General features: G+C 40.1%; 1 protein-coding gene and 1 long non-coding RNA gene across 2 annotated transcripts; one reads left to right on the top strand and one right to left on the bottom strand.

Moving 5' to 3' along the window:
* Positions 1 to 2,614: 2,614 nt before the first annotated feature.
* LOC134639987 (kynurenine 3-monooxygenase) lies at positions 2,615 to 20,255 on the top strand. The gene is made up of 15 exons (XM_063491529.1): positions 2,615 to 2,714; positions 2,970 to 3,039; positions 3,183 to 3,280; positions 3,858 to 3,947; positions 4,705 to 4,753; positions 6,226 to 6,313; positions 11,643 to 11,808; positions 11,909 to 11,980; positions 14,253 to 14,374; positions 14,893 to 15,040; positions 15,111 to 15,168; positions 15,261 to 15,343; positions 17,424 to 17,525; positions 17,623 to 17,682; positions 18,934 to 20,255. Exons 1-15 carry the CDS (start codon positions 2,652 to 2,654, stop codon positions 19,078 to 19,080), a joined length of 1,416 nt encoding a protein of 471 aa, XP_063347599.1. The 5' UTR covers positions 2,615 to 2,651; the 3' UTR covers positions 19,081 to 20,255.
* Positions 15,586 to 19,070, bottom strand: LOC134639988 (uncharacterized). The gene is made up of 4 exons (XR_010095394.1): positions 18,991 to 19,070; positions 18,536 to 18,655; positions 17,866 to 18,052; positions 15,586 to 16,922 (listed from the first exon to the last, which is right to left on the bottom strand). It is a non-coding gene; the product is annotated as an uncharacterized LOC134639988 (long non-coding RNA).
* Positions 20,256 to 20,363: the final 108 nt, after the last annotated feature.

Here is a 20,363-nt window from a genome sequence, read left to right as displayed (position 1 = left end):
AAACGGCAACGAAGCGCCAAGCTGGCTAGAGTAGTTCAGAATATTGAGCACTGTCATTGATTCGGAAACCGATTAGACAGTCTGCGTGTGGATTTCCTTTTACGTTAAGCATGACAGATCAAGTTTCCAGCCCTTTGTCAGAGTGAAAAATGAATAAAGCTGCTGGGGAAAAAACAGGAAATTTTATAATTTGGTTTTCCTAAAAATATATTATTATTAATAATAATTTAAAAAATAATCACATGGCTTCTCCGTGGTCCTCCATCTCCTCTAAATGTATAATACAAGCAATCGGTAGTTAATATTTTATTTTAAAGTCTCAAAAGAAATTACTATATTAGCCTATATACATTTGAAAACTGTGTATGACTATAAGTTTGCATAATATTATGGTTGTTGTGTGTTTTTTAATTTTACAATTAAGAACAAGTGTCACTGTGATATTTTAAAGTGGAAATGTAAGACTGAAGGATGACAAGAAGAAAATAAAATATGACTCAGTCGTTAAGAATGAATTTAAATAACCAAAAATTGCTGTCCTGTACTGTGCTTTGGGTCTCTCTCTGCATGATCCTTTCTACACTCACTGGCCACTTCTTTAGGTCCATCCGTTCAGCCAACAACATGGAAGCAATTCAGTACATTTAGGCATGCAGACATGATCAAGACAACCTGCGAAATTTCAAACTGAGCATCAGAATGTGAAAGAAAGGTGAAATTAAGTGACTTTGAATGTGGCACGCTGACTGAGTATTTCTAAAATTACCGATTTTGTCCACAAAACAATCTGTAGGGTTTATAGAGAATGGTCCAAAAAGAGAAAACATCCACTGAGTGGCAGTTCTTTGGTTGAAAATGCTTTGCTGATACCTTCTGATAGGAAGACATCATTAAGGTATGTAGAAGAGCATGTCTGAATGCACAACACATTTTACATTAAGGAATATTAATATGAAATTGTTACACAGTTGGTAACACAGGTTTTTACGGTGCGTCTTTACTGAGAAACTCTGCCTCTCTAAGAATCTCATTTCATATCCAGTCATGTTACTGACTTATTGCCGGTTACCTAATTAGTTGCACAGTGTTCTTCCAGCTATTTCTTTTTAGTATGACTCACTTTTCAAGCTTGTTATTGCAGTTTTTTTTACTCAGTTTAAAACTTTGTCATGTTTTTATATGACAGATGCCATGTCACAGGGGGAAAGGCAGTGAATACCCTAGACAGGTTTACAGTCTACTGCAGTGTAAATACAGAGAAACAGATGTCCATCCACACATATGGCCAACTTAGAATCACCAGTGAACCTGACCCTATGCATGTCTTTGAACATGCATGTCGTTGGACAGTGCTTCTTACTGTGAAGCAACAGTGCTAACCAATGATGTTCTGCCACATGCAAGTCATTGCAACCACCCATCTCAGCACTGCCAATATTAACTCTGTATTGCCCATAGTTGATCAGTTGTGCATTATCATGACTTACTAACCTGCTTGCAAGAAAACAAACAAGGAGACAATTCACATTTTAAAAAGAAGGTCAGAGCAGTCACAAAGAATTCAAGATAGGCCTAAAATATTAGTTTTTACATCACAAGGCAAATTCATATATATATAAAACAGGCAGCATTGAATGTATTAAAAAGAAACTAACCGACTATACAGCTAGCAGTAGGTTACCAATCCAAAATGCTTGTTGTTTCCATACCACACCTTACTTATCCCATAAGTTGGCCACGACTGATATATATATGTATATATATGTATATATATATATATATGTATATATATATATATATGTATATATATATATATATATATATATATATATATATATATATATATATATATATATATATATATATCTCTAGTGTATATATATATATATATATATATATATATATATATATATATATATATATATATATATATATATATCTCTAGTGTATATATATATATATATATATATATATATATATATATATATATATATATATATATATATATATATATATATATATATCTCACCAGTCTAGTTTGACATTTCCGTGCGCTCGGGGGCCCCCTGCTGGTTGGTGTGGTCATTTCGTCAAAGCGATATAGGAACCTATAGCCACTAGATGGCAGCAGATTTCTTTCCTCATATATCTATAATTGACATCATCTGTTCTTTATTAGATCGGGAGCTCTAATCCGTCGCACCAGGCACCTATTCCGTTAAAGATTCAGGTAACGTCCTCCCCAAAAACATATGTCTGCTGTGAATTTGTGATCACTCCTATTACGAATGAACTCATTGAACTCAGGAAAATCTGCAAAGTCTAGTTTAAGGGGCTTTTGGACGTGAGGAAGGTGAATGTTTTCACTTTCAGGATTAATATCCCGCAATAAGGTAGAAGTTGTCATAAAGTTAAACTTATGCAACTCATGCATAAGTTTAACCGAGGGACATCTGATGCTTTGTGACAGCAGAGATGAGTGCCCAACACTGTTTGGACAATCGTTATCCGTTGCACGTATTTGCTTTCAAAAGGGGAACTGATTATGAAAGTAAAACGCTCCTCCTCTTTTAAATCTTAACTCAGCTATCCCGTCAGTCCCTTTGGACTGGACACCGTGTGGGTCAGAGAGCTGGAGCACCCTGAGCACAATGGAGAGATCAGCAAGCAGACAGAGCAGGAAAAAAGTTGTAGCAGTGGTGGGAGGTGGTTTGGTAAGACAAGAAACTCAGTGAAGTATTATTAATGTGCTTTTTTCACGCTGTGTGGCCTTTTATGAGTGGGAGTGACTTTCACACTTTAGAAAGTGTATTTGCATTTTAAAGGCTTCATTTAAGGGGAAAGATTGTTTAGCAGTGGGTATCTGCAGCTTATATATTAATATTGTTACTTGTTTGACCATAAGATAATTATGTATACATGACCATGCAGAATGGGATTGCACAAAGTTTCTCCAATCTATCCTTTAGGTTGGGGCACTGAATGCCTGCTTCTTTGCAAAAAGAGGCTTTGGTGTGGAACTCTTTGAAAGTCGGGAAGGTAGCAGTCAAAGCATTTTTTTTCTTTAAACTTTGGTTTTCTCTGTAATTTCTATCATCACACACTACTCTCTGACAAATGTACCCACACACTAAAGAACATTACACAAACGTGTAAAACCTGTCCATGTGGTCCTTGGTCAGATATCCGACGTGCTAAGATTGTGAAGGGGAGAAGCATCAACCTGGCCTTGTCTCATCGAGGCCGGCAAGCACTGAAACATGTTGGACTGGAGGAGAAGGTATGCCGATTCATTCACTGTTTAAGTAGTAAAGCAGAGGTAAGGCAAAGTTTACAGGAGGGGGGCTTGGTGACCCCCTGCCGCAACTCCCCACCCCTCCCACTTGTTTATTGGCCCAAATGAAAGACCAAAGTGCATGGAGGCAAACCTCCTTTTGATTTCTAGCAACAAAATAGCATGAAGCCATGCTCTGGGAAATCTCCCACTCTCCTATTTTTCTTTCTTTCTTTTTTTTTTTTTTGCTTGAGTCCACTCAGGATGCTTTATACTAGCATCTAAGGTCACTGACCCTTTTTTTGGTGCTCCAAATTTGCTGCGCTTATCACGTCATGAGCGAACTCTGCATCAGTCCCTTATTTTTACACATGCGTGACTTTTTCGGGTTGACAGAATAAGGCCCGCTCCGCCACGTTTTCACATATACTCTAAAGGGCAGACACTGAGTCACAAGCTGGCTGTCCATAGATTGCCCTTGTTTAACTTTTGTGCAGAAATGTCTGCCGATATGAATAATAATTTATCCCAAATGGTCTAGTTTTAACATTTAAGATGTTCTGCAATTTTTTTTCTTTCTTAGATTGTTGCCCAAGGAATCCCGATGCATGCAAGAATGATCCATTCGCTGAATGGGAAACAGTCCCCAATCCCTTATGGCAGGAAAGGTCAAGTAAGACTTACCAAGTGCATGACTGCTGTCAGATAAGTACAGAATTTTCTAATTCTGTGATGTCTCACACTTACACAAAACCAAAAAGTCTAAATGAACCAGATTACACTGTAAAGACTGATTAATGAGCAGAAAATATGTTACTTTTATATGTTATGCTGCTCATTACTGTTTCTTTTTGAGGGCTGTTTAACTGACTGCACATTATCTTCTATCATTAGTTTGCTGAAAAATATTGTTACATAAGAGTCTGGTTTTTGCTAAACATACTGTAAGAATTGCCTCATGTGTACAGATACAGCCTGCAGATGAATAATTTACTTTGCTTGCTAAATCTCGCCTGTGTTAAAATGCGTTCTCTCCCCCCCCCCCCCCCCCCCCACACACACACACACACACACTGGTAGTTGTTTGGTGAAGTAACACAAGAATTCACCAAAGGATGACGACTACCAGTGACAGGCTGTGCAGTGAGACTTGAGTTTTTGTCACACGACAGTATAGAGTTTGTTTGCCTTTACAGACTGCAGACTTTTAGGGTGTCTGGAAGCGGTTGTTCAATTAGAGTGTTGACAGTATGGTGAGGATTCTTCACCTCGTGGTTGGGGAAAAAAAAACAAAATTATACAGTGAAGATAGTGAAAGCAGAGGCAGGCATTCTAAACCCTAGAGACTTCCTGTTCCCATATGAAAATGAGCAGAGTTGATAAGCTGTACCTGTACAATTGCACTACATTACAGATTGTTCTCGTTTCAGTACATCCTGTCGGTAGACCGAGCCAATTTGAACAAAGAGCTGCTAACAGGTAAGAACATAAATAGTGTCTCTGGAAGTGAGATGACATTACCAAGCAACTGTCACACCAAAATGGAATTTTTATCAGCCAAACGCTGAGTCTTTGTTACAAGGAAATAAGTCAAAATGGGATTTTTTTTTTTTTAATTTTTATTTTTGGCATAGGTTTTCCTTCTTTCTGACATACAGCCTATATGGGCAGTTTAACTTGTTGGGGTTCAAATAATACAGGGGTGTCAAACATAAGGCCCGAGGGCCAGAATCGACACCACAAAAGACTCCAATCCAGTCAACTGGATGACTTGGATGGGACAAACTTTGGACTTTTAATAGCATTTTCATAAGTTTTACAGCCGTTCCTCATGATCAAGTGCTCCCTCGTAGCTATTCACACAACGTCAAAGTGATTAATTGATAAATAATTAAATGAAAATAAATTACTGGAGGAAAAAAAGGGACATTATTTGTGAATTTAAGCCCAGTCATACTGACACATTTTTCAGTTGTTACAGCAGCATTTTTTCATCATGTCGAAGAACTGTTGAAATTTCTCTTTTTTTTCTTTTATTTATATATCTCAGGGATTTAATGTCTACTTAATCTTTTCTACAATGACAGAAAGGTGAGTTTCACCGGTCCACCCCACTTAAGATCAAAGTGGGCTGCATGTCACCCACGATGTAAAATGAGGCACTGAAATAAGACATAAATGTTACAATGACATCTTTGCCACACCTGACCCTGCAAATCCCAAAAGACACAAAAATTTCAGCTCAAACTTAAAGTAGAGCACATGAATTAATCAGCATTTAACAAGAGTCCCAACTATATGTCTTGTTATTAAGTGCTTTGTGCTGGCTAATGAGCTTTAATGATGAAAAGTGATGCAGAAATGAACAAGTGGATTCGTTCATGTTAAAGGATACTCTCTTTCAGCAGTTGTCCTAATTTTGTTTGATCATTATTGAGCTGAGCCTCGACCACCGCAGATGCCTGCTGTGCAGTAGCTTTATGCACGTCTTCAAACTCGCTGAGTGCGTCACGTGACGTCAGAGGATATGTTAGTGTTTCAGCTAAAAAGGATTTTGCCTAATATTTAATGAAGAGCCTCAGTGTATGTTTGGAGATAATGTGCGACAGCATTGGTCTACATTTAATTAGATTGCCTGCTCGTGCTGAAAGAGAGGCTGATTACAAAGCCGTCACTCTTATCAGGGTCCATCCAGGCTTCTGGAGCGAACGCCGAGATAAAGAGATTTTGGAAAGTGTGACAGCCTAAACATAGGTTTTCATAAAACCACTGTCAGCTGTGCTGTGTTGTTCATGAGATTTGTCCAAATTGCCATGAGGCCGTATTCCGTCAGTGGCTGAACATTTCCTGATTGTTTTAATGAAGTATAGAGCGGTCGTATTAAACTGATGCTGTTGTGTCATGCTTGCATCAGTGCCATAAACTGTTTCTGTAACATTTTTCCCTCACAGCGGCAGAGACATATCCAAACACAAAGATGAACTTCGACCACAAACTGCAGGACTGGAATGCTGAAACGGGCATGATGACCTTTGTCAGGTAAACAGTCACTAATCTTACACATGCACCCATACATGCAGACGGTCACCTAAGGAGAGGCTCTGCACTTTGGGATTCTTTGTTTTAACTCTGGATTTATTGGCTATGGGCTGGAGTTGGTGAAAAACGTGCTGTACTTCAAACCTTGTGGTGGGACTTTTTAGTTGCTCTGTAATTGGTTCTGCTTGAGGTAAATGTGACACTGAATTTAAATGGTAAATGGCCTGTATTTGTATAGCGCACAGGTGTCGAACTCCAGGCCTCGAGGGCTGGTGTCCTGGAGGTTTTAGATGTGTCCTTGATCCAACATAGCTGATTTAAATGGCTAAATTACCTCCTCAACATGTCTTGACGTTCTCCAGAGGCCTGGTAATGAACTAATCATTTGATTCAGGTGTGTTGACCCAGGGTGAGATCTAAAACCTGCAGGACACCGGTCCTCGAGGCCTGGAGTTCGACACCCCTGGTATAGCGCTTTACATAGTCCCTAAGGACCCCAAAGCGCTTTACACGTTCAGTCATCCACCCATTCACACACTGGTGATGGCAAGCTACATTGTAGCCACAGCCGCCCTGGGGCACACCGACAGAGGCGCGGCTGCCGGACACTGGCGCCACCGGGCCCTCTGACCACCACCAGTAGGCAACGAGTGAAGTGTCTTGCCCAAGGACACAACGACCAAGACTGTCCGAGCTGGGGCTCGAACCGGCAACCCTCCGATTACAAGACGAACTGACAACTCAATTTACAACTCAATTAACACTGAAACACCTCTGGGTGTCATAATCTGAGTGAGTGTCTGCTGTTTTGGTGTGTGTTGCCTGCCTGTCAGCATGTTTAATTTTGCTGTTTGTGGAACAATACTCAACTCACCTGCAGCTCGCTTTGCACGTCCTCTGCCACTACTGTGGCTGCACAATCATCGCTGGCTATCTGCCATCACTCATCCACTCAGGCTACACGCTACAGCATCATCCACCTCACCTGCCTGCCATTGTCAATCACTGGAAATAAGGATTGGATCAACCACCTCTCTGATCCCACTTCGCAGCCGGGACACTCCCTCCCTTCACAGAGTTAATTTCCCTTCACCTGGAAAGTAAGCCATTGCTCCTAACTCACTGCTCACCTTTTAGCCAGTGGTACCCACGTCAGAGACTCACACTACATTTTCCTTGTTTCCAGTTTTGTGTCCCTGTGTTCAATTAAGCACTAACTGCTCGTCAGTTGTCTCTTGGGTCTGTTTTTGGATCCACTCCAACGTATAGGCCTTCTGGCCTCTGACAGTACAGAATGGCCTAAAAGAATGAACCCAGCAGACCTAATTCTGACCACAATATCCAAACAAGTTGCCATTATCGTTGGGCCCGAGTGGGCCTCCAGTTTCTATGATGTAAACCCATGACAAGGTGGGGGAGATTCTTTCTGCAGTTCAGGAGCTCCGTTCTGAGGTCACACCTGCTGCTCACCAGCCTCCAGCCTTCAGGAGCTAAAGAAAACTTTTGCTCATTCAGCCTCTGAGGGAAGAAATTAATAAATCTGTGTCGAGCTAAGCGTAGTGTGGCCGAATTTGTTGTTGATTTTTGCACAGGAGCCCTTTGCACGCCTTATACGATCAAATGAATCATCAACTGGCATCACGGGACAAGCCTGGTTCGTTTGAGGATTTAGTCTCAATTTCTCTCTCTCGATTGATAATCATCTGAGGGAGAGAGAGGCTGAACAAGACCATTAATCTCATAAAACAATGTTCCAATCCTTCCCTGTGTCCACTTCCATTTTGCCATCTCCGGAAAAAACATCCACCATAAGCTCCCCTCTCTCTCCTCCTTATCCTCCACCCGAACCTATGCAGATCGGGCGATCTTGGCTCACTTAGGAGGAAAGAGAGAGGTGCTTTTATGCCCGTCAATGTTTCTATTATGGGAATCCAGATCATTTACTTGCTGCATTCCCGCTTCGGCCAAAAGATTACCCACCCCGATAATTTCAGGGATACAGGTGGATGGCTCGTCGATTACTTCCAAACCCTGTCTCCTGCCACCAGTTACCCTTCGCTTCAACCAGGTCTCCAATTCCCTCCATACACTTATAGATTCTGGTGCTGAACAAAACCTCAGCTTGAGTTAGTCAAGCAGTTGGACCCCCCACTCATCCCCCCCCTACCGGCCACTGCACTAAACAGCCAAGTTTTTGCTCACATTCACACCAAACCAAGCCCATTTGTTTATTCTCCTCTGGAAATCATTGGGACTCCATTTCATTTTTCAGATTTGCTTCACCCGACACCCCTTTGATCCTCGGCTATTCATGGTTGGAAAAGAAAATTTCTCATTGATGGCAATGAAGTAGCTTTTTGGAGTCTCTTCTGTTTGGCAGATTGTAAGCAATTGGCCCTACCTACAGGTTCCTCCGACTCATCGCCACCTGCCAACCAACCCTCGGTGCTATCCTCTGCTCTGAAGGAGTACCATAACGTACAGGAAGTAAATATAAAGCTATGTCTCCTCCTCCCCACAGGCCCTGTGATTGTGCCATTGACCCCCACCCTCTCAGTTTCATGATCCAAGTGAGTTTCTGCTGTTTTGTTTTGTGCTGGTTCCGGCATCCACACATTGGGGTGGAGGCTCGTTTCTACACCTGTGGCCCATCAGTGGCAATCAGCAGACTGGCTAATTTAAGACCAGCTCAGCCTTCCACTCATTGCCTGTCTGTCAACTACTCCTATGTTTTTTTTTTTTTTTTTGGGGGGGGGTTTTTTTTTTTGCCATTCCTGGAACAATACTCAACTCGCCTGCAGCTCGCTTTGCACGTCCTCTGCCAATACTGTGGCTGCACAATCATCGCTGGCTATCTGCCATCACTCAGTCTACACGCTACGGCAGCATCCACCTCACCTGCCTGTCCTTGTGAATTACTGGAAATAAAGGATTGGATCAACCACCTCTCTCATCCCGCTTCTCAGCTGGGACACTCACTCACTCCACGGAGCTCATTTCGCTTCACGTGAATAGTAAGCCACTACTCCTAACTCACTGCTCACCTTTAGCCAAACTTCCATTCAGGAATGAATCCCCCCCCTGTTTTAGTGGTCCCCACATCAGAGATTCATGCTACATTTTCCTCAACTCACCTGCAGCAGTTTTCCTGTGTTCAATAAAGCACTGTTAACTGCTAGTCAGTTGTCTCTTCAGTCTGCTCTTAGGTCCACTTCCACATATCTGCCTATTGGCCTCTGACACAGAATCTTTTTAGACATGATCAGCAAATCCATGCAGTAAATTATTAACACAGGATGCACAAGCACAAACTCCGCTCAGTCTGATCAGAGGCTCCTAAATTGAATTGAGCCTTATCTATAATGTGTTCAAAAAATAAACAAACAAAAAAATTTTGATGTCTATGCTGCCCTATCTGCTTGTTTATTCATTTGTATCCCTAGTGGTACTCCATTAAATTTTGACTAGAATGAGTCATTGTGACGTTATTGCACTTAAAAAAACACTTTGATTAAAAGAAGTCTTTTGTGAAGGCTCCAAATGCCACCCAGTCTCACACGCCTTATGCATCCAGGGCACGTCTCTCCTGTTCTGCTGTGGCTGAACTGCAGCAGGATGTATTTGCTCTCTCAAGCGTATATAATTTGAAGCACACGAATAATCTGCTGCTCGTGTCTGTAGTTGCATCATCCCATACTAGGTGGGAAATGTACAACAGAAAGCCATCGGCATGAAATGCGTAAATGCAGATGACCTCTAGTCACAGAGTGTGACTCCCTTAAATCCATGCAGTGCTGCAAATGTAAATTAAAAACAATCTGAAGACAGACTCTCATCATTACAAAACCAGATGCTGTTAGATTTACTATGCACTTGGTAATTATGCACGGCTTTATAGCTGGTCATTAACAATAATAAATCCACTTAGCTAATATTGTTGTAATGGCATTTAAGCAACTATCTGTATTCAGATGTTCCTGTGACCTGAACTCTCATTACTGGGTAGACTGGAAACTGCATTCAAAGTATGTATGGCAACCAAATGAAAGATTTGATTATCTTTTATTAGAAGTGTTAGTATTTTAAATTCATCTGCATCAGGACTAAAGTGGAGCCCTGACTCCTCACTCTCCTTGACTTGGCATGTTAGCTAATGGAAGTAATACTACCGTATATATACTGAATATTGTGTTGACATTCATGGTCAAGAATGTCAACACAATAATTTACCCACTACAACCATGACATTTTTTTTTTTTAACTCTTTATACTAGTTCTACCACGTTAGGGTATTGGCATCATTGTGGTTTCCATGATGACATTAGCATGTACTCATAAATACAGCCTTGAAGAACAGCTAACTTGGCTTGCATACACTCATTTTAGGCAGACTTTAGTTTGTTAAAGACTCAGTTCAGATTTAGGCAGCAAGCAGTTCAGTATGTTTCCACCACAAGCAATGATGCACTGCTTTATAGAAGAAGTCACCTGAAACAAATGAATACATATGGGCCAAAAAATAATTAAATGCACCCAAATAAATTACATTCTGCCACATTATTTACTGGTGTATGGTGCTCAAGCAATTTGGCAGTACTAAACATCATTTTGTATTTTGCAAGGATCATTAAATATGAAGATGGGTTGCCAAGAAAATATTCAGAGGTAGTGAACTTTGAGTTTGACAGATGCAGCAGCATCCACCTACACATGCTGTCCTGTGAGCAGCATCGGATCTGTGATCGTATGTAAGGTCTGGAACTAAAGAGGAAAAATCTCTGCATATAGCACACCAGACTGTGTGACTCTTGTTCTGTACAGCAGCTTTTATAGGTAACGGCAGAAAAGCAACCATCCTTTACCATCCTTCATCTAAGTAAAGGTTTTTAATGACCACTAAATGATCATCATGTGGCTTTTGATTCTAATAATAGTGACATTCTGACATTGTAAATTTAATATAAATCTGCTGTATCTAATGAAACATTCAAGAAGATACAGTTTAAGTCAACTCAGGCTTTGAGTCAGTAGTTCATTTGTGTCTCATTCAGACCTTAAGCTAATAGCCTTGAGGCTGAGCAGTTACCTCATTTTCTCAAGTATCAGAAAAGAGAGGTTTTCTATAAAGCCAAGCAGTGACGGCTCTATGCGATAGGACACTGCTTCCAGTAAGCCTTTGCTCATTACATGATTCAATTCTTATGGGTATTTTTTGTGTAATTAGGAACTCTGTGGCATAATCATTAAAGCAGTTAATTCTTAAAAATAACCTCCATGTTACTTAGTTTTTAATGAAGTTAACTTGTCATGTTGCTAATGTGTTTCTCAGGTTGGATGGGTCCAAGGAGCAGGTCAAGGCAGACTTGATTGTGGGGTGTGATGGGGCTTTCTCTGCCGTCCGCAAGCAGTTCCTTCGACGTAGCCGCTTCGACTATAGCCAGACCTACATCCCTCATGGCTACATGGAGCTCACCATGCCACCTATTAATGGAGAGGTCAGCACGCTTCTAGTATTTGGCTCAGCAAAATTCAGCTGCATTGGTAGTTTGCAGTGGTGCTTATTTAATTTCTGCTGGCTGTCTTCATTATCCCCAGTTTGCTATGAAGCCTAATTATCTACACATCTGGCCACGAAACACATTTATGATGATCGCCCTGCCCAACTTGGTAAGTGTAAACTGATTTCTAAACTATATCAGTGAATTAAGCAATTCAAGGTTTGTAAAGTTACTACTGCATATTATGTGGAAAGCTAAAGGAAACAAACACTAGCAAATTTCAGAGCTTGACTGACCTCTGGGATGTCCTCATGGAGTTAATTAGGCTCACTTCATAACTATGAAGTGAGGCTTACTCATCAGAAGTATCTTGGCACCCTGAGGTTCACCCTACTTTTCACACAGCAGTGTTGCACTCCTTCTCACCTGTGCCTCTGCATCTTTTTCTCTGACTCACACTTTCTGTCTTTCCTTTATCTGGTTAATCCCATAATGATTTGTCTGCGTGGCTGAATCAGCACAACTCTTTTCCTCACCTAAAGGAGACTAGGTTAAGGCAACTGACTTTTGAGTGCCTTCACACTGTCATTCACTCCCCATTTCCCAGAAACGCATTTCACACGGCTGTGAAAAAAATCGTTTTCCCTGCTGTGGATACCATGGTAACAGTGCTAAAATGTCCACAGGGAGGACTTTGTAATGTTGATAGATGACACCTGCTCAGAAGGACAGATAATGGCACATGCACAACCTCAGTGAACTTCCGTCCGGTGGTGTATGGCATTCCGTTTACACTGAGGATGGAAATTTCTAAACTATGATCGTGCATCCTGCTGCCTTATATGCACCAGGATGCAGCATTTTTCTTTAGAACGTGCTAATTTTTTGGTAACGCTTTGGGTACTCAAGCTTTGGAATGGCCGTGCATCCCTGGAAACCCACTGAAGCATTTAGACAAAGTTGCTGACACTTGCAATCTGGAAAGCGATATGATTCACTTTATACAAGTGTTTAGTGCGTGAGGTACCCGTTTAACTGCCTGATGTTTTAATATGTCATCTGCCTAATTCATTTTTTTTTTCATTAAACATTTGTGATGAATTTAAGGTGAATGTTTTTAAGGCTTTTAATAATCAAACTGTGTTGATTATATTGTCATTTGTGTACTGTGTGGTATGCAGTGTGTGTGAGTGATTTTGTTTACTTCAACCAGAATGATAATGATGAAGGAGGAATGAACACAGTGGCCTTCAGTTTTTCTTGATCTTACTTTTACTTGAACTTGCTTCCAAAAAGGAACAGGAACAACCATCCATTCATTCTCTTCTGCTTATCCTTATCAGGGTCACAGAGGGGTCAACAACAACACCACTTTTACCTTTTTGGTTCAGAAAAATCTTCAAAAATAGCTCAACTTTTGTGATTATTGAAGCCTAAATGAAATTATCATTAGTAAAATGCTAACATTAGAAAACTATATCACAGTTGCATGACTTAATTGTCACCACCAAACTCAAGGCCTGATGGTAGCAGAATTTATCCTTGTTTGGGAGTTTGTAGGTTCATTGGCCAATCACTTTGTTAAGTAGAATATCCCTGAAACTACTATTCAGTGGCAATCTACGAAAGAGTACTGGGAATGGAAAAAAGAACAATCCTCATGGACTAATGGTATTTCTTTATAGAAACATCTCTTCCCTTATATAAATATATAAATATTCCTATGTCCCAGAGGACAACAGTTTAAAACACAAGCATGTTAACTAATGCTTTACGACCAAATATCAGTAAAACTAATAACATTCGTCCTTAACTGTACTGTTACATAAGGAGACAAATTATGCTAATGCTTAAAACTTTAACATCTTTTGATAATTGAATGTTAATCATTATTATTGCTATCAATATACTATAATTATCTATGTTTATTTAGCTGGTCTACTTTCCAGATTTAGATGATTAAAGCCATATTATTAAAAAGTGCAATACATAGCTGGCAGTGTAAAACCTGCAGTTAAACTCACATTAACAGCAGCATTAGCATAAATAATAAATACAGAAGATAATTAGATATTATTCTGAAACTGACCATTCTGCAAAATAAGTGCTTTGGGTACTTTGTTTTTATGGTAATCTCCTACATTTACTGAATTAAAATGTTGTAATAAAGGTGTACTTATTTTGGCCTGTTAGTATGCAGTTAGCATAGTTTGAATCTTGTTTTTTTTCCCCAGTGTGCCAAAATTAGTGAGACCACACAACAGTATAATCTTTCATTTGGATGTATAACTTGGCGTGATGCTAACAGTTCAGTGCTCATGTATCTCTGCTGGAACAACGGGCGGTAAAAGGTTAATCATGTGAAGCATCCTGTGGTCAAGAGTGTCACGATGGATTTGGGAGCTAACGTCTCTGTGTACTCTGTTTACTTTCTGATTTAGGACAAGACATTCACCTGTACCCTTTTCATGCCCTTTGAAGATTTTGAGAAGATCACCACAGGAGATGAAGTCATCGAGTTTTTCCAGAAATACTTCCCTGACACCATACCACTAATAGGAGCGTAAGTGACTTTCTCACTCCCCACCCATTTCCCTGAATCCCCCGTCTCTCATCTCTGCCTCCTCTGTCCTCGCACTCTGCCTTTATCTCTTCATCGGACCTGCCAAAGTGTCTTCAAAAAGCCTTTTATTTCCCGTCGTCCCATCAGCTTCAGCCACATCCACAGCTCTGTTCTGTGAAGTGTGAAATTGCAGATTTACAGTTACATGGATTTTGTGAGGTGAGGTTCTAATTTGAGGTGAACCATATGTTGCGGGTGACAGAGGTGGAGGGCTGTGTGAGGTGCAGAAACGCTTGAAGCTTTCATTCAGTTACTCATTCAGAGTGCTTAGGCATAAACGGCTAAGTGCCTGCTTTAATTTCTCAGTTTAGCTGCTTAGTTAGACAGACAGAGCATAGCTGTGTTTGTGTCTTGTGATAAATGCTCTTTTGGCAAACACAAAACAGTCTGTTGCAACTGCCAGATTAAATTGTGCAAAATGAGTTTGTAATTCTTGAATTTCAATTTTTGTGTTGCAGGGATACTCTCCAGAGAGATTATTTCCGATTGCCTGCGCAGGCCATGGTGTCTGTCAAATGCAACCCATATCACATTGGTGGCACGTGCGTCCTTATGGGTGATGCAGCCCATGCAGTAGTGCCTTTCTATGGACAAGGAATGAATGCTGTAAGTAGCACTAAATGAGAGGAAAAGGCAGAATTAGTCAGAGACGAATTCATCTATTCATGTTTTATAGGGTTTTGAGGACTGCATTGTCTTTGACGAAATAATGGATCAATTCAATGAGGATTTCAGTAAGCACTTTTTAAATGACCAAAGATTAACAAAGAGAGAAAAGCTGAGCATACAGAATAATTTCCATACGGCCCTTTGTGTATCCCGCTAGGTGCTGTTCTGCCTGAGTATACCAGAGTTCGGGTTCCAGACGACCACGCAATTGCTGACCTGGCCATGTACAACTACATTGAAGTAATCCACATATATATATATTTTTAATATGAAAGCAGGAAGTTGTGGTCAAAATTTTATACACTGTATGATTTACGGTGTATGATTTTGTTGAGCTGTTTTTTTTTTGTTTGTTTTTTTTAACATAGTGGGATGATTGTACAGCATACATCTTTAATGACTTTTAAAAAAAGAATTGGGTGCACAAGTTTGATTTTTAATTTTTTTTAATTTTGATTTTCTCTAATCCACAAATGGTCAAATATATACTTATACTGTCATGTCACACTGTGTGGCAGGCAGGATTGGACCCAAACGCAGGACCCGCAAAACACAAAGGGATGAATTAAGGGAGGCAGCTTTATTGTGCTGAAGAAAACTAACATACAGAATACAAGAAACAAAACCTAAAACTGGAAACTAGGAACAAGAACAGAAAAGCTAGAAAACTAAGGAACTAGGAACAGACTCTGAAGAAACCAGGGAAATGATGAGCACGGAGAAACATACACAGCAAATGGAAATGACACGACAACCGGGAGAGGAAAACACAGGATTTAAATACATAAGGGTGTAACAAAGGAAACAGGAGGGAAACACAGCTGGGACTAATCTGCCAAAATGAGACGGGGAGGAAGCAAAACTGAAAACACTGAGACTGTCAAAGTAAAACAGGAAACAAGAGACCTACACAAAGAAACTGACTTGACACTGTGACATGGAGGCATGACTAACTAGGGAACCAGAAACGCAGAGACAAGAGTAACTAACCGTGGAATATGGAAGGCACAGTGACAGAAAACTAAAAATATAGCACAAGGAGAAAACAAAGGGAACCAAAAATGTGAAAAACAACAAATCAAAGAATATAACTTAATCCAAAAACCCAAAACACTGGGTCACAGGCCCAGTACCGTGACATATGCTCCCACTAATATTTGGTTAAATGTCACGTAAATTGGTTGGTTTCTTGCCACGGCACAGCTTCTAAACATAGTGGGTTGAAGTTTCAGTTTTTGTGAAGAAAAGGCTTAATGTTAGCCTGCTTTATCTGTTCCAAATCCTGTTTTGATGTGTGTTTTTTCCCAACATTCTCCCGTTGTAATATCCACTTGTGTCCAAGTTTCAGCTGTTGAGCTGTTTGAGGTGAAGTTGAAGAATTTGTCAGTAACCCTTGTTCTTCATTACTCCATCCATTTTGTGCAATGTACCAGTAGCACTGGCAGCAAAACAGCCCCACTACCACCACTATGCATGAGAGTTGTTACAGTTTTGTTAGGTTTGCACGCCTCGCCTTTATACCTTCAAACATACCACTTGATCATTGATCATTGTCTCATCTGACCATAGAAATTTTCTCCAGAAGGCATTTTGCTTGTCCATTTGGGAACCTATGAATTTCAGGTGAGCTTGAATGTATCAGTTTTGGGGCAGGGGCTTATTTCTTGGTCAGCAACGTCTGAGACCATAGTGGTGTAAAACTCACTTGAAGGAAGGGTGGACAGTGACACTGCTGTTCCAACAGTTTCCAGTTTTTGGCAGGCTTGATCCTTGGTGGTTCTTGGGTTGTTCCTAAACATCCTAACCAATTTCTTCTCATCTGAGGGAGACAGAAATGACCCATTAAACTTCTTAAAGCCATTTTGGTGATTAGAAAAAATGTCTCATTAAAGTACATTTTGATAAGAGGCATGTGCAGTACCACTTTCACTAGAACCATTTATTCAAGTGAATCTAAACTGCTCAATAAAATGTATTTCCACTGAACTGAAAATTGAAAAACAAAAAGGTGTTGATGGGCATAAGAAAATCTGCTTGGCTTCTCAACCTATAAATATTTAGACTCTTCATCACTTCTGAAGCAGAGCAGTTCTCTAACCTTCTGTGCATTTAAAGTCTCGCTCTCAAAAGTAATGGATAAAGCAATTAAAACTGATAGCAGGACTATGTGTTGGCTTAACAATACTCTTCCACTGCTGCAATTATATCGAAAGGCGGGAAGAAGGAAGTCTAAAGTTTCTCATATGGCTGAAAGATCTACCTAATGATATCATAAACAGGACAAATGGCTCACAAACACATTTGTTGTATTGTTTCATAGATGCGAGCACACGTCAACTCCAAATGGTTCCTTTTCAGAAAATATGTTGACAACATCCTCTACTTCTTCATGCCAAAGACAATAATTCCACTTTACACAATGGTAAGTTGGATACAGTATCACTAATGAATAGTAACTGTTTCCACATCATTTTGTCTGAAAACTAAATCTGCTATTCTTTCTGTTTTCTTGTCTCTAGGTCACTTTCACTAGGACCAGATACCACGAAGCAGTCAAGCGGTGGCACTGGCAAAACAAAGTAAAATACTTGGAAAAAATGTGCACTACAACATGAATGCAATTTAATTTTGATGGGACTTTTCGTACCTTTGAACAGCTAAGCACTGTAATTAGCAAAGTGACAGTGTTATCAGAAGCAGCACTAAAGGCGGCTGCGACTCTGAGTAAACATTTCTCCATTTAACACATATCTTAGCCGTACGCGTTTTGTGGTTTCTCTCGCTGGGTTGTAGATAAGGCTGTTAGTCCTTGGCTCTGTGTTGAACTGTCTGATTTGGCCTGTGCTGGCGGCTTCTGCTCTAATAGACAGTTGGACAGCCGGGATTTTCACAGCCTCCCTTGTAAATTGATTCAACCCGTAGGGCTGTTTGGGCAAAGGGTGAAATGACCTTCATGGGAGAAAGAAAAGAAATATTATCTCTGAAGCATTACAGATAACACGATAATATGGTATGATACTGAATATGGAATGATGGGTAAAAATATAGGTCAGAGACAGGGTGGCAGTGAAGTGTAAGGATGTATTATAAAAGTGTCAGTCATTGATTGGGTGAAGGGATTACTTCACTTTAGGTAAGCAACTGAACTACAACAATTACATATAAAAAAGATTAAAAGTTGTCAAATTATTTAATTTACTTTCAATTTTTGAAACAAACACGTTGTTTATTAACCCTATGACAATAAATGACCTACAAATCATTCAGTTATAACATAACTCAAGGAACCATTGTTATGTCTCCACCTAACAGGGATCATCTTGACATTAAGTTATGTATGTACATATACAATGGTGCCATATTTAGATGTAAGGGAAGGCCAGTGGGGAAAAAAGAAGATTGCAATGCTTGACTGAAATCAATTTATGTTACCGCTTAAATAAAAGCTAGATGCTTTCCTCCGGGCAGCTCAGTCACAGAGTTTGCTGGTTGGCACCTCAATAACTCCAGTCTCCGCACATCTCTGCACCTCATCTCTGGTCCTCAGCGTCACTATAAAAAGAGGAGCGTTCATTAATTAAATCCCTTCCACCTGGCCCTCAGCCTCACTGGCACTGCCCCTCAAGCCCGCTGCACCACCCCTCCACTGCAGCAGAGCCAGAGACCACACTCCTACCACAGATCTCCAGCGAAACAAACCCTGGGTGTTTTCTTTGCAGCTATGTTTGGGATACTAATGTACATGAAACTGGAAGCAATTTACCAACCTTTATGTGATTTGTGAAGCAAATAACTGAATTCAAACTAATTATCTATTCATTTCTTCACAGGTGATAAATCGTGGCCTGCTGCTCAGTGCTGTGGGGACTGTTCTTGGTGGTTCCTACCTGCTCATTAAAAATCCTCCACATATCAACGAGCTCATCGTCTCTGCTGAGAAAATGTGGGACAGGCTTGTGGCTCTCAGGACGCTCTGAGCACAGGCATCGTCGCTGATCTGACAGACAGGTGTACAGACCATAGAGTTAAACACTAGAAAAGAATTGAGAGGCGCCCAAATATTAATTAGATTTTGACTAAATTATCTAATTCACAGCTATAACTCCAGTAATGGCAAATTACTCCAATAATGGCTGCCCTCACTTCAAGGACTGACAGTGATTGATCAGAATGACTTACACCATTTCATTAGTGTTAAACCGATAATGATCAGCAGCGATGAGCAGAACACTGGGGTTTTAATTATTAAGCAAGTTTTAATTCGAGAACACAGGGTCAGTTTTAGGTGTGTAGAAGTTTTTACTGTTTTTACACAAGAATGATGTCAGCTATTTTTCTTTGTCTCCACTGGGCCCAGTGTCATTTACTTCATGCAAAATCTGGGATTTGTTTTTGTTTTTAAAGCTGCATTAAATAATCTGAGGGGGTTTATTGCTTTAGTTATTTTACCTGATGTTTTTGCAATGTTTCACTTATACATACATTACTGTGCAAATATATTGAGCCAACCCTTATTTCTTTATATAGGTGCAGGGAAATAGGTGCAGTGATTTATTGAAGCATGCTAAAACATAAATGCAAATATAGACGACAAAATTGTGTACAACTCTAATGAGCTCTTCTTTGGATGTTTTGTTCTGTGGTCTGTCAAGATCGTGTCACACTGCTTCAAGAAAGGTGAAAGTTTAAATTTGGGTTCATCTCTCTGTATGACTGCTGCCAATACTGATTTTGAGTCCAGCTCTTATATATTTGACATAACTTAGTCTTTTCTCCACATTTCCCTTAAGAGTTCCTTCTTGACAGCCACCCATCCACTGAGACCATTTCTGATAATTGGTGATCAACTGAAGGGCTTGATGGATCAGGTTCTATGTCAGAAGTTTGCTGGAATTTCTTTTCCTATTTATTAAGGATATGACTATCAAACACTGTTCACTTGCAGTATAGGTTTAGATCTGCCAGCCCTCCAAGACTTGACACCGCTCTGAGATATGATAGGTGTTTTCTGCCTGTCAGACTGTGTTATCTTTGATTTTTATCTGTTTATCTTTGTTTTTTTGTAGATTTAACTAAAGAAATTGGAACAATTTATGTGTGTTTACAACAGCCTGCTGGTAACAAAGATACAATTTTACTCCTGTACTTCTGACCAATCGGCAATGTAGTATTTCCTCTCTTTGGGCTTGGAGTTTGGCTGGTTTGTCCACTTCAAATGTGCTGCTATGCTCACCAGGCTATAATCTATATAAAACAAGTG

The sequence above is a fragment of the Pelmatolapia mariae genome, linkage group LG13, assembly GCF_036321145.2.
Source record: "Pelmatolapia mariae isolate MD_Pm_ZW linkage group LG13, Pm_UMD_F_2, whole genome shotgun sequence".
Lineage (NCBI taxonomy): Eukaryota > Metazoa > Chordata > Actinopteri > Cichliformes > Cichlidae > Pelmatolapia > Pelmatolapia mariae.
This window is presented reverse-complemented; position numbering and strand designations above follow the sequence as displayed.

Excerpts from the sequence above, each read along its gene's own strand:
- LOC134639987 (XM_063491529.1), top strand. The coding sequence starts at position 2,652 with ATGGAGAGATCAGCAAGCAGACAGAGCAGGAAAAAAGTTGTAGCAGTG. Across the intron at positions 3,040-3,182 it reads ACTCTTTGAAAGTCGGGAAG|ATATCCGACGTGCTAAGATT; the intron begins GTAGCAGTCAAA and ends GTCCTTGGTCAG. Across the intron at positions 17,526-17,622 it reads TAATTCCACTTTACACAATG|GTCACTTTCACTAGGACCAG; the intron begins GTAAGTTGGATA and ends TCTTGTCTCTAG.